Source organism: Cydia pomonella, unplaced genomic scaffold (assembly GCF_033807575.1).
Source record: "Cydia pomonella isolate Wapato2018A unplaced genomic scaffold, ilCydPomo1 PGA_scaffold_206, whole genome shotgun sequence".
Lineage (NCBI taxonomy): Eukaryota > Metazoa > Arthropoda > Insecta > Lepidoptera > Tortricidae > Cydia > Cydia pomonella.
In genome coordinates this window covers 446998-466688 of record NW_026907846.1, presented here as the reverse complement: position 1 = coordinate 466688, position 19691 = coordinate 446998, and the positions used below count along the sequence as shown (strand labels likewise).

The window sequence follows — 19691 nt, the reverse complement described above, 5'->3', positions numbered from 1 at the left end:
TATGTGGCGGATGTCGGTGGAAAACTGCGCAAGGAAATCCAAGTACCGAAACTGGCGAGGTGAGCACTTGTCCAAGGGTTTGCTAAAGGCATACACGATTGGTTTGTGATCGGTGTAGATTCTGAACGGCTTCAGCTCCAGCATATGCCGAAAGTACTTGACAGACTCGTAAATTGCGAGTAACTCGCGGTCGTACGGGCTGAACTTGCGCTGGGCTGGGTTCAACTTACGCGAGAAAAAACCCAGTGGTTCCCACGTGTTACCTACCAATTGTTGTATCACACCACCGATCGCTATGTCCGAGGCGTCACTGACCAGAGCCAGTTCAGCATTCGGACGTGGATGGACAAGAAGTGTAGCCTCACCTAGACTCGCCTTGCAAGCCTCGAAAGCTGCGTTGAGGTCAGCATTCCACTCAATCTTAGCAGAGCTCTTGCAGTGATGACCGACCAACAAACCATTTAGCGGTGCCTGTTTCTGGGCTGCGTGCGGTAGAAAACGCCGATAAAAATTCAGCATGCCCAAGAAACGACGGAGTGCCTTGATGTTGGTGGGGCGAGGGAAGTCCATGATGGCCTTCACCTTCTCAGGCAAGGGTGACGTGCCTGAGCTGGAGATGCGATGGCCAAGGAATGTAACCTCAGCTTCACCAAATACGCACTTCGCGGTGTTTATTAGAACACCATGCTCACGCAGTCGCTCGAATACTTGCCTAAGGTGCTTCTCATGCTCGGTCGCGCAAGAAGATGCCACGAGAATGTCATCTAAATACGGGAAGCAGAATTCCAGGTCACCGAGGATCTCGTCAATGAACCGCTGGAAAGTCTGCGCGGCATTGCGTAACCCGAACCCCATAAAGCTGAACTCGAACAACCCAAACGGCGTCGTTATGGCTGTTTTAGCAATGTCATCCTTAAACACCGGAATCTGGTTGTAGGCACGAACCAGGTCCAATGTGCTAAAAATCTGACAGCCGTGTAAGTTGTGCGAGAAATCGGCAAGATGCCTAACAGGATACCTATCTGGTATGGTGCGGGCGTTCAACGCGCGATAGTCGCCGCAAGGCCGCCAGCCGTTGTTCTTTTTGGGGACCATGTGAAGAGGCGACGACCAGGGGCTATCGGAGCGACGTGCTATACCTGTACGCACCATATCGTCGAACTCCTGCTTGGCTATTTTGAGCCGCTCTGCGTCCAACCGTCTAGGACGACAGTACACCGGCGGACCAGGGGTGGTACGGATATAGTGAACCGTATTGTGCTTCACGGTTCGCTCCGTCGGGTCACCCACAGGCCTCGTAATTTCAGGAAACTGCTGCAGTATTTCGTGATACGCCGTTGTACCTGCAATCGACTTAATGCTGCTCACAGAGCAAGAAGAGGCTGAATAAGCACGAGCAGTAAGCAGAGTACAATAATCTATAAGCTGTTTATGCCTAACATCTATTACCAAATTATAAAAAGCTAAAAAATCTACGCCGATAATAGGCTTTGTCACTTCGGCCAAGATAAAACGCCAATGAAAAGCACGGCGTAAGCCAAAATCAAGCGTAAGACTAATTGAGCCATAAGTAGGTATAGGGGTACCATTAGCAGCAAATAATTGGTATTTATCTTTAGTGCGGTACTGAGGATTTACAGAAGTAAAAGGAAAAACACAAAGATCAGAGCCACTATCTACTAAAAATGTCAGTTTAGTGTTCTTGTCGGTGACGAAAAGACGACCTGGGGAAACCTGGCAATCACTCGTCGTCATTAGTGACCGCCACTGGCATTTCCCTCGGTCCAGCTGCACGGCGCGCGACACTTAGTTGCACGGGGACCGAATCTGTCATGGTACCAGCATCTGCCGTTGTCCCCCGCGCGACTCCTTGAGCGAGAGCTGAGACGTCCCCTGGAGCGCGAGCGCGATGTAGCTCGCCCACGGGAATTTCCAGTCGTTAAGGCAGCTACTTGCCGCACAAGGTCATCTATACGGCGGTTGAGACGTTCCTCCATAGAGCTCGGTGCAGATGACGGCACGGGAACAGGAACAGCCGACCCAGAAGCTTCCGCAACGTGAGGTGTGTGTACTACAATGTCATTCACTCGGTCGGCCAGCGCGGCAACCTTGTCCAAACTGGCATCTGACATCGTAGCAATAACGGTTTGCACATGCGGCGGTAAACGTTTAGCCCATATGCTGCGCAAAAAGTCGTCCGATAAGTCGGTACCGGCCAGGTCACGTAGGTGTCGTAAAAACTGCGAGGGCTTACGATTACCCAGTTCAGCTTGAGACACCAACTCCTCCACTCGCTTGTCCTTGGACACGGACAATCGGTAAACTAGCTCAGATTTTAGTTTGTCGTATTTTTCCGTCGCCGGCGGCTTGGTAATTATGTCCTTGACCTCCGCTGCATATTTATGCTCGAGGTTGCTGACGACATGATAAAACTTAGTCGAGTCGGACACAATATTCGCCAAACTAAACTGTCCCTCCAACTGGGCAAACCACAAAGCCGGTTCCTCGGCCCAAAATGGCGGAACTTTAACGCCAACTGCACTAACGGTCGAATCCAATGTCCTCGGCAAACTAACAACCGGTGGAGTAGACGTAGTATTAGTATCACTTGCCGTCGTTGGCATGATAACTTATTCCGCACTTTATTATAGCGATCAAAGTTCACACAGATACTATAACACTGCACTGCACTCAGTTCTAACGTCGGAAAGTCACCAAATTTGTAGCTATGGGGCTATTAAATAATATGCTGTAGTTTAACACTTATAAAGTTTATTATAGGTTAAACACAGTCCACAGAATATAGTCAGTACAGTACAGAAGAAAGAAAATAGCACGGAACACCGTAGAAGAAAAAATACAGAAAAGTACACATAAAACGTAATTAAAATGCAAGCGAGAGCGATCGGCCTGCGCGCAGCCTCCCGGCGTCAAGTATCGGATATGACTGAGTTGGCTAGGAAAACCGAGCGCGCACGAATGCGCCCGAAGATTGGACCGTTACTTTTGGGTACAACGCGCAGCGCGGAAGCGCGGCGCGCAGGCAACTAACATTGACAACAAAAACGATTTAAACATACATAATATGTGTTGCTACACTACGGCAAAGCGACTCAACTAGCGGATCGACAAAAACGCCGTACGAATAGAACACAGACAAATGGCTTATTGACGACTAGAACACTCACCAATTGGTAAGTTACACTTACACGAATAACTAGACATAGTGTAAGGCCTGAGTGGGCCCTCGAGTTGGGCGTGCAGCGGCTCGGGGTATGCGGCGTGCATGTTAAACAAAAGCAAGCGTATAGGAGCGGCTTTAGTGCACGTTGCTCAAATCACTTATGAGCTCGACGCCACGCTGCACGCCCTGCCGACCGCTCCGCTTGTAGCGTCTACTCTGGCCTTACACATAGCCCCGTAAGCATAGTCGGTCTTACCTATAGTAGGTATTTATTGCATTCGAAGAAATTTCAATCATTTTCAATAGTATTGCATTTGTTTTGTGTCGTTCAATTTTCAAGTCTTTCTTTCAAATCACGGGTTCAAATTTCACTGGCAAGATTTGGACATTTTATTATATGGCTGGGCCTTATGATAGAGTACAAAATATACCTAATTCCCTAATTAATTTGTAAACATGTTATACTACTTACGTGAACTATATTTATGTTGAAATTTATCCACTTCCTATGTAATAAAAACATAAATAAAAAATGTTAAGTAGTATGAGTGTTTTGACGATAAAACCACGCAAACGCACTTGATGCTGCAGTGAGAAAGAGATGGTGACTTTCGAGAATGAGATAATATCCCGGAATATTTGTGCTATGGGTGCTGTATTGGCTAAGAACGCAAAATTCGTCGCTACATGTGACGTCTGTTTGGATATATGTCCGAGCGAAAGGCTAAATCCTTGGGAACGAACCGGAATCCCCGGGAACGCCGGGAAATATATTTTTATTAAATAACTTCGGATCCGCAGATGGCACGGCTCGGAGTGCGGCAACTTTTTAAAATCTATTTAAGACGGCCGCATTTACACCGTAGCTTCTGGCGGACACGCTATACTACGAGAATCGTACATGGTAACGTGTCATAACCACATTTCTATCTTCACCACTTAGATGGTTGACAGTACTCAACTGTGGGTTTCTCCAGAAACTTCCTGCCTCGCACAGCTATAGTGTGGGATGAACTGTCGCCTGCGGTATTTCCAGACCGATACCACCTTCAAACCTTCAAGAAGCGTACTCCCATCTTAAAGGCCGGCAACGCGTTTACAATTCCTCTGGGTGTCTATGGGCGGCGGTAATCGCTTACCATTACGCGATTTGTCTGCTCGTTTGTCTCCTATACCATAAAACAAAAGCAAAGTAAGTTCTTATTTACTTGGAATTGACAAGCATGTATGGGACCCATTGGCTACGCCCCCCTGAGGATGTTGAATTAAAGCAATATAATATATTATTATAATTATAGTAACGATTAGTTATAATTTTCTTCTAAATTTTCATTGTAATTTTAGATGTAAAATTAATTATTATTGAAGCAATATAATAGTTTTTTGTTTTAAAATATGGCAAAGTTTTTGTTTAACCGCTCGTTTTAACTGTCCAATGAACGTTATTAAATATTTATCATCATAAACATCATTTAAATGCCAATTCTACCAGCTAACATATTACTTTGACACACATCTGGATAAAACGCAACTTTCTCATTCGTTTTTGAATAATCAAAAGAGCCTTGGTAAGGCTATGGTGTGGTGAAAAAAATGTAGGTACTTAATTACTTACTTATATTTTAAAATGAAATGATTACCATAATTTAAAGTACGATATTATTTATAATACAGCTACAATAGCCTCAGATTACTTTCCATAAAACATATTTATAGGCACATACGTTTACTTGTATCGTACTGCAAAATGATCACAATCAACCAACCCTGGGGTGTCAATAACTAAACAGCGGGTTAGTTAGAGGGGCTATCTTCCATAATTGCAATACCATTCATCCGCAAATTGCTAAGCCATTTTGCAAAATAGTTTTCAATTTGTCTGCGCCCCTCCCACTAATGGGTGCCCCCTTAACCTGTGTCATTATATTTTTACGGCGCCTTAAGTGATATATTGTGGTTAGAGGGAGAAATGGAAAGAGATAATTAGGTATGTTGCGAAGTTGTTAATTTAAGAGGGAAGAATAGCTTTGCGATCCTAGAGAAATAACGGTATTTTTTCTATGAAATTCCATTCCGGGAAACAACGTTTTCACTAACGAAATCTTAACAAATCACTTTGATTTGATGACGATCGCTTCAACATAATATATTCTAGGTTTATAGGTTTCACTTCAAAAAAAATGTTTGTTTTGTTTGGAAAAATCGCAACTAGGAATACCAATTAACGCTCCATAGCGAACGAAACGCAACTGTCACTGTCGCACTAATATAGAAGAGTGATAGAGAGAGATGACTACGCTAGCTACGGAGCGTTAACTATTGGTGAGTTGGCTACGCACCCAGGTGACATTGTATCAAATCCGCACGTCTCAAGTAATTAAATATTAACTTCTTAATTAAGTAAGTTTCAATACAGCTTACAATTTACAAAAGTTACAAAGATTTAAGTTCTTATATGAATTACATGCTCCACAGAGTTTTTAATGATGTTAATACTTTTAATTTAAGAATTTAGGTACATATTAATCTAATATTTTCACAACAATTATTTTTTTAAACTATTAGGGGAAGTATTTTTCTAACATAAAAGAAGTTTCAAAGAGAATTTCGCTTGTGGATGAAACATATATCAGAATAATCGGACAGACAGACGGACGTGACGAATCTATAAGGGTTCCGTTTTTTGCCATTTGGCTACGGAACCCTAAAAAGGTATCTTCTGAGCACAATTGTGGCACAATGCAAGTATGTAGATACGGTCACGTCTGAAAATATCTATACGGACAAAGTGCCCAAAAACATGTATACACTAACTTAATAGATGGGCAATAAGGTGGTGTATATATATATTTTTGGCACTTTTTTCGTATCGATATTTTCAGACGTGACTGTACATATATGTCACGTTTTTCTTATTTTGAGTCTCAACTACTGAAAAAATGTATCTCGGCAAAAAAATTACAACGTAAAAATTTACTTTTGAATCTTAAGGTGCAGTAGATTATTTATTTATTTAAAAATTTATTGCACATAAGAAAAATTTAATGTACAAAAGGCGAACTTAATGCCATGAGGCATTCTCTACCAGTCAACCTTAGGGCAAAGCAGAAAAGATGTATGTAGGCGGTGCGTTTAAAACTTAAAGAAATTGTTATTGAAAGAATTAGAGTCCTAATACACATAAATTAATTATAAATTACTTAAATACATAAAAACACATACATACATTACATAAAGGTTCAATAAATAGTTTTAAAAAAGTCGTAGCGCTTTTTTAGACCACAACACGGCTGCCATAATTACGTCGTCAGTCGACAAGTTTGAGTCAGACACCGTGTAACAACGTTAAGTCGTAAAGGCAAGTAAATTAAAACTACGGCAAAGCGACTCAACTAGCGGATCGACAAAAACGCCGTACGAATAGAACACAGACAAATGGCTTATTGACGACTAGTACACTCACCAATCGGTAAGTTATACTTACACGAATAACTAGACATATTGTAAGGCCTGAGTGGGTAATTAAAAACTACTTAAATACATAAAGACACATACATACATTACATAAAGGTTCAATAAATAGTTTAAAAAAAGTCGTAGCGCTTTTTTGGACCACAACACGGCTGCCATAAATTTAATTAGCAATCTTGAGGGCTTTTTCTAGAGACTTCAGTGATTGGAATTCAGAGTTTCTGACTTTCGCTCGATAAAAAAAATCACGAACATAGGTCTAAAATGCACTTTAAAAAATGGTAAATTTTGCTCAAATATATGAAAATTGTTTCTAAAAAACCCGACAAGTGCGAATTGAACTCGCCCACCGAGAGTTCCGTACTTTTTAGTACTTATTTGTTATAGCGGCAACAGAAATACATCATCTGTGAAAATGTCAACTGACGCTTCATGAGATACAGCCTGGTGACAGACAGACGGACGGACGGACAGCGGAGTCTTAGTGATAGGTTCCTGTTTTACCCTTTGGGTACGGAACCCTAAAAATGAGCAACATTATGCTTGAGGGAACTTAGTGATTACTTTTTTATTTATTTAAACAATTTTTTATTTATTTATATTACATGACATCCGCGCTCCCGGGCGCGTACATCTATCTCGCTCCCGCTTACACTCAGTGAGAGTGAGAGAAGAACACAAACTTACTGCACCTTAACTTTGCGACGTCTACAGGAAAGACGCGAACGAGTTAAGCATAAAATAATATATGTTTGACCCTTGTAGGCCTTGTACTAGAAGGAACAAACTTTCGTAAAATGGCTTCTAGAAACTATTGACTTAAAAAAACTCTAGGTAATCACAATTAAAAGTATTAAAACTAACGATTGTGTTAATTCGGATCTCCATTCGACTTCAACTTTAGGCCGTCCCCTATCTGAATGACCTCGCGCGATCCAACTCCCTCGACCCCTTTCTCGTTCACCTCTACAACTTTAATTTGCCCAAGCAAGCAAATTATTGCGTCCATTCGCTCTTCTAACACTCATTCACTCACTTTAAACTTAAATTATCGCCGCGGCAACGCACGAAGTTGAGTATCGATTTCTCAAAAACTATTTATATATTTGAAAAATTGGCAGACATAATTGAAGTGTATATCATCGTTTACTATTGGTTACAGTTTCGTGTCTAAGCGTTGCATTATAAGGGAGTTTATACGGATTTTAATTTGAGAAAAGGGCGTACGGAAAAAATATTTGTAATACGATATGTTTTTAGAATCTTCAGTAGACATCATTAAAGAACAATAATCAAGCTAAAATATTGTGTACAGAACTTTATTGTTCATACAACGTTCAAGAATGCTATAGCGACGTAAAAATAGCGAATTTGGCCTGGTAGCCCCTTAACTACGATAAAATTTAGCGTGACGAGTGAGTAGCGATAGAGGAATATAATCTCTATTGCAACGAAACACCATTATTTATTACGGCAATAAACGTAAATCAATTATCTATGGCTTTCCACGCCATAACGAGTGATTTGAATACTGCTTACTTGATGGGAAAATTGTATGAGGTTGTGTTCGCAGATAAATTTAATATGTGCATAATTCTATGGTTTATCGTATGGAACAAATTCGCCATATCCTCGTTTATAGAGGTTGGTTTTTTAGTCAACTGAAATAATTTATGAGGTAAATATATAGGTCATACTGAGCAACTTTTACTATGGGACCAATACCGAAATAGCGAAAAAATATTACGAGTAACTATGCATAGTCTGCATATAAAATATTAACATCAGACTAGCCAAAATGTATGAAGAATTGTTTTTCTCGATTTCGGGGTTAGTTCCAAGTTGCTCAGTTAATTCACCCCGTAAATTATTGCAGGTGTCTTAAAAACACAATGTATGTTGTAATAGTTATTTACGATACAAGTGCGAAAAATCGGAAATTCCCTATTCGCACATGTATCGTACAACGTTTTACAGTACATATGACCCTTGAAATTTTCGACATAGTTACATAATGTGCTAATTTACGAACTAGTGCGGAAAAGTAGCACCATATGTACTGTAAATCTTCAGTTGATTTTGCATATGTCATTTATTTTTGAAGCTTGTAAAATTTTGTTATGACTAAATAATAACGCGTATAAAAATAACGCTTAATTGTTATTTTAAAAGCGTGCGACGGTAGTCACAGTTATGCTACTATTAACATGTAATAGCTTATCTGTAGCTTAGATTCAAGGACTGCTGCAAAAGGGACCTGATCTGCTTCAATATTCAACCTCACAATTGGGAATCTAATGAGGCCAGAGTGGCATCGAGATCTCAAAGCGGGTGTAGACAAACATGACAAGGACTGGTTAGAGAACCTTAGGCAGAAAAGACTCCGCGCTGCTAGACCGCCCTTGGACTCTCGTCATGTTTGCGATTGCTGTGGCAGAAGATGCCGCTCCGGTATTGGAATCTTCAGTCATCGCAGACGTTGCAATCAACCTCCCCTAAACACCTGATTATACCCGACGCTGCAACAATCATGTGCTATAGATGTCCTGGCCAATAATAATACATATACTACATGTATGTAACTAAGTATGGAAACTTGAAAGAAACTAGTATAGTTACAAAGTAAAGCAGAAATAAAAAGACAACATGAATGTCAAGTTTAATAATAGCTATGCGGTTCACTTGCTCTATGATAACTGTTATTTGTATAGGTAGCAGGTATACCTGTTAACTATACTTGTGCTTAAAATGATAGGATTCCTTTGGACATTAAAGGTGACCTAAAGAGAAATAAATAATTTAACAAAAATAAAACTAAGACCGAAATGAAAAAACTTCGCAAGGAAGTAAAGTACTTCGAATAATGACAATAGTAGATTATACAACAAGGGCATAAAGTAACACAATTCATCCGAGGCAATTTATCGGTCCGAGCTTAAGTGACGAGTCGATTTATGCCCGAATTATATCCTCTGCTTTTCATTTCGATTGCAAAGAAAGTATACTATTTAAGGTTATTTTACAGTGGCAGTTTGTATGGCAGGTTTCTCAATAAAGGTAATAAATAATTTTATTTTATGCACTAGAACATAAAAATTTGCCACTTTATGCCGCTTACACGCGAGTTAAACACCAACTTTGAACATGAGAAGTGAACATATTTTTCACTTCTCATGCTCGCAAAATTGACATTAGGTCGCATGTAAGCGACATAAAATTGCTTTTTGTGCTCTAGAGCATAAAGTAAAATCATCTGTTACGACCAGTATTAACTTAGCATTAAAGTCCAAAATCTGCCATACAAACTGCCAGCGCTGCCGGCGCGCCCCCGGCCTTCCCGAGTACGATTTTCTTAAGTCTTGATAAAATATGGTAAAATAACCTAAAATATTAGATATTTATGTATATTTTTCTCACAATTGAAGTGAAAAGTATAGTATACAACTCAAGCTTAAGCCCCATGTTATCCGAGGATAACATGGGTCACTTTATGCCCGTGTTGTATAATCTACTATTTTAGACTGTGGCTCAATTAGGAATAGGCGTTGATCTATAGCTTCGGTGTGAGCAGCAGCCACTTTCAAAATCTATTCAGTCTTTGTCGCAGCGTCTGCCCCCGTGGATCGTTTCGGAATTATCTAGAAATTTCCAAATTTACAGTCATCCTACTTGCAGGGGTTGTTTCCTTTAATTTTGTCCCTTAAAATAATTTCCATTTCAAATTAATTATGTATGTAATTTCGCTTGGTGTAAAATTGTAAGCGCTTGTGTGCTTATAATAATGTTACGACAAAAACATAATATACATACAATAAATACACTTATTGTGTCTGTATATAAATAGCTACTTATATAAAATGCACAAAACGCTTCACTGGGTTGAAAAGATTTATTCAATCTTTCGCTAGAGATATATTAATCACTCATTTCGCTCAGTGGATCTGTAGATGTATTGTTCATGAGTGAGAAGAGAGAGATGTCAATCAATCAGATACACATAGCCATAAGTGCGACCAAGATAGCGAACCTGATGGTTTTTAATACAGACCTAGTTGAACAAAACAGAACTTTATATTCAAAACTGACGTTGAAAGTCGTCGACCACGTGATCGTCCATAAAAAAAGAGAAAGGGTTTTTCAACTTCTAAATATTTTCCATTTATGTTATTGACACAAATTTGATGAAAAACTAGGTTTTATAGGGTATAATTTTTATTTTCAAACATTTTAAAACAAAAAATAAAAAGCCTTATTGAGCTTACTGTGGGACTTAGTCAATTTGTGTAACAATGTCCTATAATGTTTATTTATTATTTGAAAAAAATATTTTTTTAAATAGCGAAACCTATAAACCTAGAATATATTATGCTCAAGCGATCGACATCAAACTCAAAGTAGTTTATTAAGATTTTGTTAGTGGAAAACGTTCTCCCCGAAATGGAATTTCATAGAAAAAAACCGTTATTTCGCTATTCTATTTCTTTCACTTTATTCTGTTCTTCCCTCTTAGCAAGAAGGAAACATTTCGCAATAAAAACAATTATTATACCACTAAAATATTCGGTTTTTTTAATACAATAAAATATTTACATCAGAAAAAGAACAAAGGATTGCGTAGCATTCCAAAAAACATTGTTTTGAAATTGATCGTTGACATGACCGGTACTGAAAATGTATTTAATGCTGTACGCAGATTAAGAGGAAATACCAGCTTAGTCCCTTCTCAGATTAGAGAATTTTAGCTTAATATCTCCGTCGCACTGACGGGGCAGCTCCTAAAATGAGTGCGATAAGGACAACGCAACTTAGATGCAAAATCCTGCGTAAAAATCTCAGAAATCGAGGTTTCGTTCTCAACATTTTTCTCCTCCAAAACTTAACCAATCGTAACGAAATTTTGGGAACGGAATGTAAAAGAAATTATCTGCGTCTGGGCGTTTTGATTTTAGCGTTTATTGTTGCCGATTTTGTATGCTAGGCGTCTGTTTACGGCGCATTTATTTGGCCATTTTTAGAGCGTAAAGTAATCTAGTTCTTATAAAAACAAGAATATAGAAAGCAAAACGTACAGACAGGTAGTAGAGTCAGACCAATATAACTTGGCAGCGATTTTGATAGCCCAAACAGTATATGTGTTATTTTAAACGTCAAACTTTTAAGACGTTATGAATTTTACTTAACACTTGCACATTCTGGGCTCTCAAAAGTTTAAAGTCAGTGTGTTTCAGTTGTCGGACTTGTCGGACGTCAGACCGTCAACATCTCCAGCATTTCCTGAGGATGCCTCGTAGAGAGGCGAAACACGTGTCGAGTTTTGTACTTTTGGTGGTGGGTTGTTATATTTATTTGCGTATTTATTTTTGCGGTGGGAGGGTGGGACCCATAGATATAAGAAGTAAGGAGATTTATAACGAAGCATAATTTCAACGTGTCTCGCTGTCTCCAACTGTCCCCCACCACATCATTAAAGGCGTGGCCAGACAACCAACTCACGCGCTGTGATTGGCCAAACCGCGCGGTGTAGGAGCCTAGAGCGGCGGCACTAGAGTGAGGACAATTCGATAGAGCTATCGATATTTTTTACATGTTCTGAACATGACCTTAGAGTTTTGACATTTTTGTTTTAAGTAATAATTGCCATAGACTTAATTTATATTCCTTTAAATTTTTGACCTTATTTACGAGCTAAGAATTTTAAGGTACGTGTAAGGTATATTAGTTGATCCATAAGTTCTCTCACAAAGGTTTTTATTGATAAAATGTAATACAAAGCTTTTAATTTAAAAAAACATGTACCATGATGCGAAAGCTTGTTTATGTTTAACTAATCAAATTGGTTTAAATTTTACTCATTATTTGATGTAATGTTTGTTTAAATTGTTTACTTTGGGATTGTCGTTAGACGCGAGCGCTTCATTAAAAAAATAGTTTCAGTTTATTATAGCATATTTCGTCACCAATTGAAAGCAATTCCAGCATGTTACATAGAGTTATGAAGACCTGCGAAAGCAAGTTATAGTAAATTATATTGTAAGTATAATGCACCATTAAATAAGCTTTTAAATCATATGTACGATTAAAAGAGTAATCATAATTATCAGTAAAAATCTTTCTGATAGAACTTTTGGATCGACTCAGTATACAATATACTATTATTTTAAACATATTTATATTCTATCGTTATATAAATGAGGCGAAGTGTAACTGGAAACATTTTTCTTGAAAATAATCTGAACAAATAACACTTTTCTCGCTCGTAAACCAATTAGGGCCCTCTCTACCTGTAGCATCTATCCATTTTTCTTTAATACTGGGATTTTTCGGGAATCTGAAAAAAAAATGCAATCATGAACATATTTGATTATACCTAGTGCAGTTATTCGAATCGTTGCTAAGAACCTGAATAAAATATACTTATAGGTATAAACTATACTGTTATAAATAAATTGTACTTAATTAAATCAGTTTATTTTTTGGCTTACCTATTCGAGTTTTAATCCAAATTAATAAGTATTAAATTAAACATTAGGTGCATATAAAATAATTGTAAAATTTTACTTGAAAAATAATTACTTTCATACACACTATATCCAAACATTTTTATCGATAACGCTCAAAGATCAATTATATGCACGAGCACCACTCTACTTCGCGGCGTCAATGAAGGGAGCGGTTGGCGGTCGTACCAAGAAACAATAATGCCCCTGTGAATATCGTTAGCGGTTTAATGCATTGCGCCGTTGCTAAGGACACTACAAATAGTTTTCCATGCCAAAGCGTCAATGTAGAATGCATAGACAAATTGCCACGCGTTTGTATGACAACATGGTCTGACTCTGAAAAATCATATGTCACTGGATTTATTTGTTAAAATGTGTGGTTTTATTGACTAATACGTGAAAAAAAATGTACTCACATGTGGTATGTAACTCCATGATCCTTATAGTTTTTGGATGCACTCCTATTTCGACACAAAATAACGCTATAATTCGGCATTTCAATAAAATTTACGCGCACATTGTTCAATGACAGCTAATTTGCTACTGTATTACGGCGGGCCGGTATGGCCACGATGTGGCCATGTCGCGGCGACACGCGCCACGCCTCCGTCAGCCATCTAGTACTTTCTATGATCTGAGGTGGGACCATTAGTTGCATGTAAAAGTACGTAAGTAAGTATAACGGGTTAGCACTGATTGAGTGGCACGTTATTTTCTCGCAGATTAGCAAAGCAATATTTCTTGTTTTAATTCTCAAAATCGTTGCCAACTTAACTTGGTCTGACTCTAGTAATCTTAAACTCATATAAAAAAAAACTAGGCCCAAAATCCATAGAGGAAAATGTCGAGAGCGTTTGTATGGAAACATGACCACTAATGTTTTCCCTTAGTATTGCACAAAACAAGTACATAACGCTGAGAGAAGGCAGTAAATTTGTACAAAGGCGAACTTATCCTTTTAAGGGATCTCTTCCAGCTGACCTTTAAGCAAGTGAGAGAGATACATTCGAAATGGTAGTCAAACTAAGATAATATGTACATGACGTCAAGACCCCCCCCCCCCCCCCCCCCCCCCCTTAATTCCAAATGTAGGCTGTTTGTAGCGAACTATCCAAGGGCCAAACAAAACCGTCTTAGGCTTTACTCAGTTGCCAAAAGGAACCGCCAATTGTCTCAGCCCTTAATTTGGCGCCTCCCCCAGCGAGTTAATAATTAAAGGTAAGTAGCACCTATCAATTAGGGGGGTGATTAGGGAGGAAACTAATCGGTTCGCACTTTGTTACGTTACGGGGTTGTTTAGGGAAAGTTATGAAGGGGAGCTTTTGCATGTATCTCTGTAACATGTTGGTGATGTTGACATGTTTGACTTTTGAGGATTTTTGACATAATAACTAGTTATAGAACATACATAATAGTCATAAAAATGCACTTTTTATTTGTAAGAGAAGTGTACAAAGGCGTAGCCAGCCAGTGAACTAGGGGGGGGGGGGAAGTTGATGTCGCCGGAGGCCCAGGGGGGGGGGGCAGATTGGCATACATTGTATGTAAAATTTGAGTTCCAGGGGGGGGGGGGGGGCAGCTGCCCCCCTCTGCCTGTACCTGCCTACGCCCATGGAAGTAAAGTATAACCTCAATCATCCCTAGCTGAGGACATGCGTTCGCGCATGATTATTATTAACCTCCCGACCACACAAAAACACATGCGGCCCGATTCGAATTATGAGATATGATAACGATAAGTTCTGGTTTAAATAAGTTCTCATTTAGATATCGTTTGTATGTCGTATAGTTGACAGATGCAGCTCGATTCGGGCAAGCAATGTCACTTTGACGTTAGAAATATCGTAGATAGATCTTATTGGGATCATAGCGGAATCGAAATAAACGTCAATTTTAACATAAGTATCGTTTAAACGTGTCTTAATCATTCCTGTGTTAAATCGGCTTGCCCACAATAAATAAAAATTGTTATATTATATATAGCTAGAGATAACTACTATACTTAGCAAAATATATATTTTGCTGACTAAGTATACTACTACCATAATTGCCGACAATGGAAGCAACTTCGTTTCACCTGTACTTCTAACTCCATTTGTAGCTTCGAGGGAGCATTTGTACTAGACAGCGAATTGACATAATTGTTACTGCGAATTAACGATTGACAATTGCAACAGATAATTGCTTTATGGCAAAGTTATGCTGTAGATGAGTAATGAATGTAATGATGTGGAATATAGGATGGAATTAGTATTAGACATAGGTAAAATCCGGCAATGTTATTATGAAAGAAAATAATTGTCGCTTGTCTAATTTGCTTATCGATTTTTAACGTGTGGTAATTTCGTACAACTTTAACCTTTGACCAGGTCGTCGCGTCAGCCTATCTAGTATCTACTATAGTTGGAAGCCTTCCTTGACGACCTTTTTGACGATTGATCTGGCCTAGTGGGTAGTGACCCTGCCTATGAAGCCGATGGTCCTGGGTTCGCTGTTTAGGGCTTTTCTTTGTGAGCATAGATATTTGTTCCTGAGACATGGATGATTTCTACCTCTATGTATCTAAGTATTTGTATATGTATTATCACTTTTTCGAGCGTATTGTACTTCGCTGTACGCCTACAGCCTGTGGACGAGATACACGCAGCGTTCTATGAATGCCATGCGTGTACAGTACAACAAACGCGTTCTGGGTACTGTTGCGGCTGCTGCGATACTGCAGCGCGTCGGGCATGTTCGCCGACGCGCATGTGGATGGTTTCCACGCGACGCTGCGCAAGCGCTGCGCCGCGACGCTGCCAAGGGTGCGCGACAGCCGCCACAGTCTCCTGGCCGTCGTGGCATCTTAGTTTAGGTACTAACATAGAAATTAAAGTATTTGTAACTAACAAAATATGGATTGTGTCGTCCGAATAAATGTTTTATTTTATTTTATTATACATATATCGTTGTCTAAGTACCTATAACATAAGCCTTCTTGGCAATTCGTAGGACTTAGTCAATTTGTGTAAGAATGTCTCTATAATAATAATATTTATTAATATTTATTCCTACGCCGTGACCTACATACTTACCCCTCAGAGTATGGTCCGGTTCTATATAAGGCAGTAAAAGCGCCCAATATATAATAATATATAATAATAATTCAGCCTATATACGTCCCACTGCTGGGCACAGGCCTCCTCTCATGTGCGAGATGGCTCGGGCTATAGTCCCCACGCTAGCCCAATGCGGATTGGGGACTTCACATACATTTTTGAATTTCTTTGCAGATGTATGCAGGTTTCCTCACGATGTTTTCCTTCACCGAAAAGCTAGCAATATATTATCCCAAAAAGCCGACCTAATTTAAAAAGCTCTAAACAAAGAAAACTAATAAATAGAAGATAAGTATCGAACTGACGCGGCCGCAAAAGTTCACTTAATCCTCGGGAGATGAAAAAGTACAAAGGATCGGAATAAAAGCCGGGATCGATCCGGGTCAAATGCCACTGTGACATGCCTGGGGCAAGCCATGAGCGACAAGAGGTGTAGAAGTAGTGTTGCCTGCTTCAATTTAATTTTTATTTGTAGGTATTTGTGTCGTCATTCGTTTGTTATAACTGTTAACAGTGTGTGTGTGTTACAGTGTGTGTGTGTGTGTGTGTGTGTGTGTGTGTGTGGTGTCCTCACCGAATATTAGCGCCACGGCTTGCCAATGGATTACGCTGAGTGGGTCCATTTTATCGTCGGTTACTTATATACCTTTTTTATATTAAGGGCCTACTAAGGTTAGCCAATACCTTAAACTTTAGCCAATACCTTTTTCTCCGAGACCATGGGAACGATGCCGTCCTTGAAACGTCAGAGCCTCAGAGGTTATTTTAAACTTATACGCGATTAAGTCCCGTTTTCATAAAAAAATAATGATAACGTTATCGTTGATTAGGCCGACTAGTTTACGCAGAACAAACCTAAAGACAATTAAGAATAAAGCCAGGAAATTAGAAAAGTACAAAAGATACGGCACGCCACGCGAAGCTTGCGACGGAAGATTCGGCAATCACGTGGCTTTTAACGTTTTACCTCAACAATTTTGAAAGTATTATGTACTTCTGATTCAAATTATGCTAGTCGAATCTCTCGGCTATGTCACTAGCTATTTTATACTAAAATTATACAGCTACAGTATGCAGGGTAACGATAGGTATACAATTGAAAATAAATTAAAATTAGTCATGTTTTCGTGATTTTTATCTATCAAGCTAACTTTAACATTAAAGGTTTTGGATATAGTCTGCTCTCACAAATATAGTCTAGTTTCAGAGTGATCTTTTCATGACATTTGCTCTCGATTGAAAGTGAAAATATTCAACAACAATTAACCGCTATTTTGCGTTCATCTCCTCTTAACGCTACCGCTCGTGCCATGACCCACAGAATCCAAACATGGAGTTACAGAAGTTAGTTCTCTGAATGCTCCGGAGACCTAAGTAACAGATGGATGGAGCGGTGATACAATTAATTTCTTCATTATTCCTTGTTACCTATATTACTTAATCAGAATTGATTGCTACAGCGAAAAGTTATTCCGGCTTTGGGAAGCATATTTTTATTTAAAGTATTTGTGATTTTTGAAGGTATAAATTACGTTTAGAATACTCTCATTTTTATTCTCTCGGAAAAGGTAAACAAATTAACGTCAATGTCAAAGTGTCAATTTAAGTGATCTAAAAGTACGGCTAGACGTAAAATATTTAAAAAAAAACTTTACAGTACATATGGGGCTACTTTATAGCACTAGTGCGAGAAGTAGCATATTATGTTACTGTGTCGAACATTTAAAGGGCCATATGTACTGTAAAACGTTGTACGATACATGTGCGAATAGGTAATTCGCAACTCGTGTCGATGTAAAACACTCCCTTCGGTCGTGTTTTAATTTATCGCCACTCGTTTCGAATTTCCTATTTTTCGCACTTGTATCGTATAATGTACTATTTTAGCTCGGACCATAATAGGTTTTTTAATTTAGAATTATATTACGCACGCATTCATGAAATGCTGTAGTTGTAGAATTATGTTTTTCTTTGCAATTCATATACCAACGGAAACGTGCAGTGATAAAGCGAATAACGCCGAAAACTTAATAAGATTTGGTGCACTTATAACCCAGGAGTTCCCAGCCTTTTTAGTAATAGTAGTAAAACACTATATATTACAAAAAGAAACATAAAACAGGAAAAAAACACACATCATTTGACAAAGGCGAACTTTTTTTGTGAATCCTCTTGGTAAAAAAGAGGCAATATTTTAATGTTTTGTCGTCAAAACAAAAACTAGATAATCTACTGGTTTTCTTTATCTGCGAAGCTTTCGCGCGACTCCTAGCCCCCCCTGGCTAGAAACTTTACTAAAAGAAAATATGCCGGGTGAAACTTGTAATACCTACTTTACGCTTATCAAACAAATAACACATTCATTTGACTAAAGATAGATTTCTCAAACGGTCAAGAATATTCAATTTCAAACAAGAAATAGTGAAATTTGTCAAGAAAACATTGGATTTATAGCTTTATTTTGTATGAATGAAGCGTAATCTGAGATATGACTATCAGTGAAAACCGGTCCGGACATATAGTGTACAAGTCTTAGTTTATAGGGTATGTTCGCACTGCTGTACGGTGCGATAACGGGACAACAGAAAAATAATAATAGTTCAGTCGCCATCAGATATATCGGAGCGGCTGAGTCGGTCAAAAATATCTGAACAAGCACGCGTTGATAATAGAGGCGTTTTCTGATATTTGTGAGCACCTTGGCCGCTCTGATATATCAGATGGCGACTGTACATTATTTTTATGCGGGGAACATCTTAGTATCGTAGCAAAATTAAACAATCCGGCCATTTTAAAGAAAAATAGTAGATTTTAGTACGAGCATAAAATAACCGATTTTATTACAAGCGAGGGTCGGTACAAGTTGATTAAAGCGGTACATCTTCAGTTGTAGGTAGTACAAGCAGTATCAATAGCAGGTTATCGAACAACATGCCAAGTCTCTGCCACCCTAACCCATTCAGGGCCAGTGACTCAGCTTATGGGTCATGCTCAAACAGTTCCGCAGGGCCAGTGACTCACATGTATGTATGAATAAATTCTGATTTAAACATGAACGAAACGTAATTTGACGTAATAACGCACGTATCCACTAAGTTAACAACAATTTCTATAAGGTACGAAGCACGTACTCGTCCATATAAAAAGAGAAAATGTTTTTCACTCCTAAATATTTTCCATTCTCCATAATTTGTTAGTATGTTATTGACATAAAGAAAACGAAGGTTTATAGGTTTTCTTAAAAAAAAGATATCTATAAACCTAGAATATATTATGCTGAAGCGATCGACATCAAAATCAAAGTGATTTGTTAAGAGTTCGTTAGTGGAAACCGTTTTTACCCGAAATGATGTTCATAGAAAAAGTACCGTTATTTCGTTAGGATTGCAAAGGTATTCTTCCCTTGTAGAGATGTAACGTTTGCATTCTTCATAGTAT

At 38.7% G+C, this 19691-nt stretch overlaps 2 protein-coding genes across 2 annotated transcripts in view; both read right to left on the bottom strand.

Moving 5' to 3' along the window:
• LOC133533827 (uncharacterized) overlaps positions 1-19691 on the bottom strand; it is a 170252-nt gene that overhangs the window by 95161 nt on the left and 55400 nt on the right. The window lies entirely within an intron of this gene.
• LOC133533817 (uncharacterized) lies at positions 1002-2800 on the bottom strand. Its single transcript, XM_061872871.1, has one exon. It carries the CDS (start codon positions 2622-2624, stop codon positions 1755-1757), a length of 870 nt encoding a protein of 289 aa, XP_061728855.1. The 5' UTR covers positions 2625-2800; the 3' UTR covers positions 1002-1754.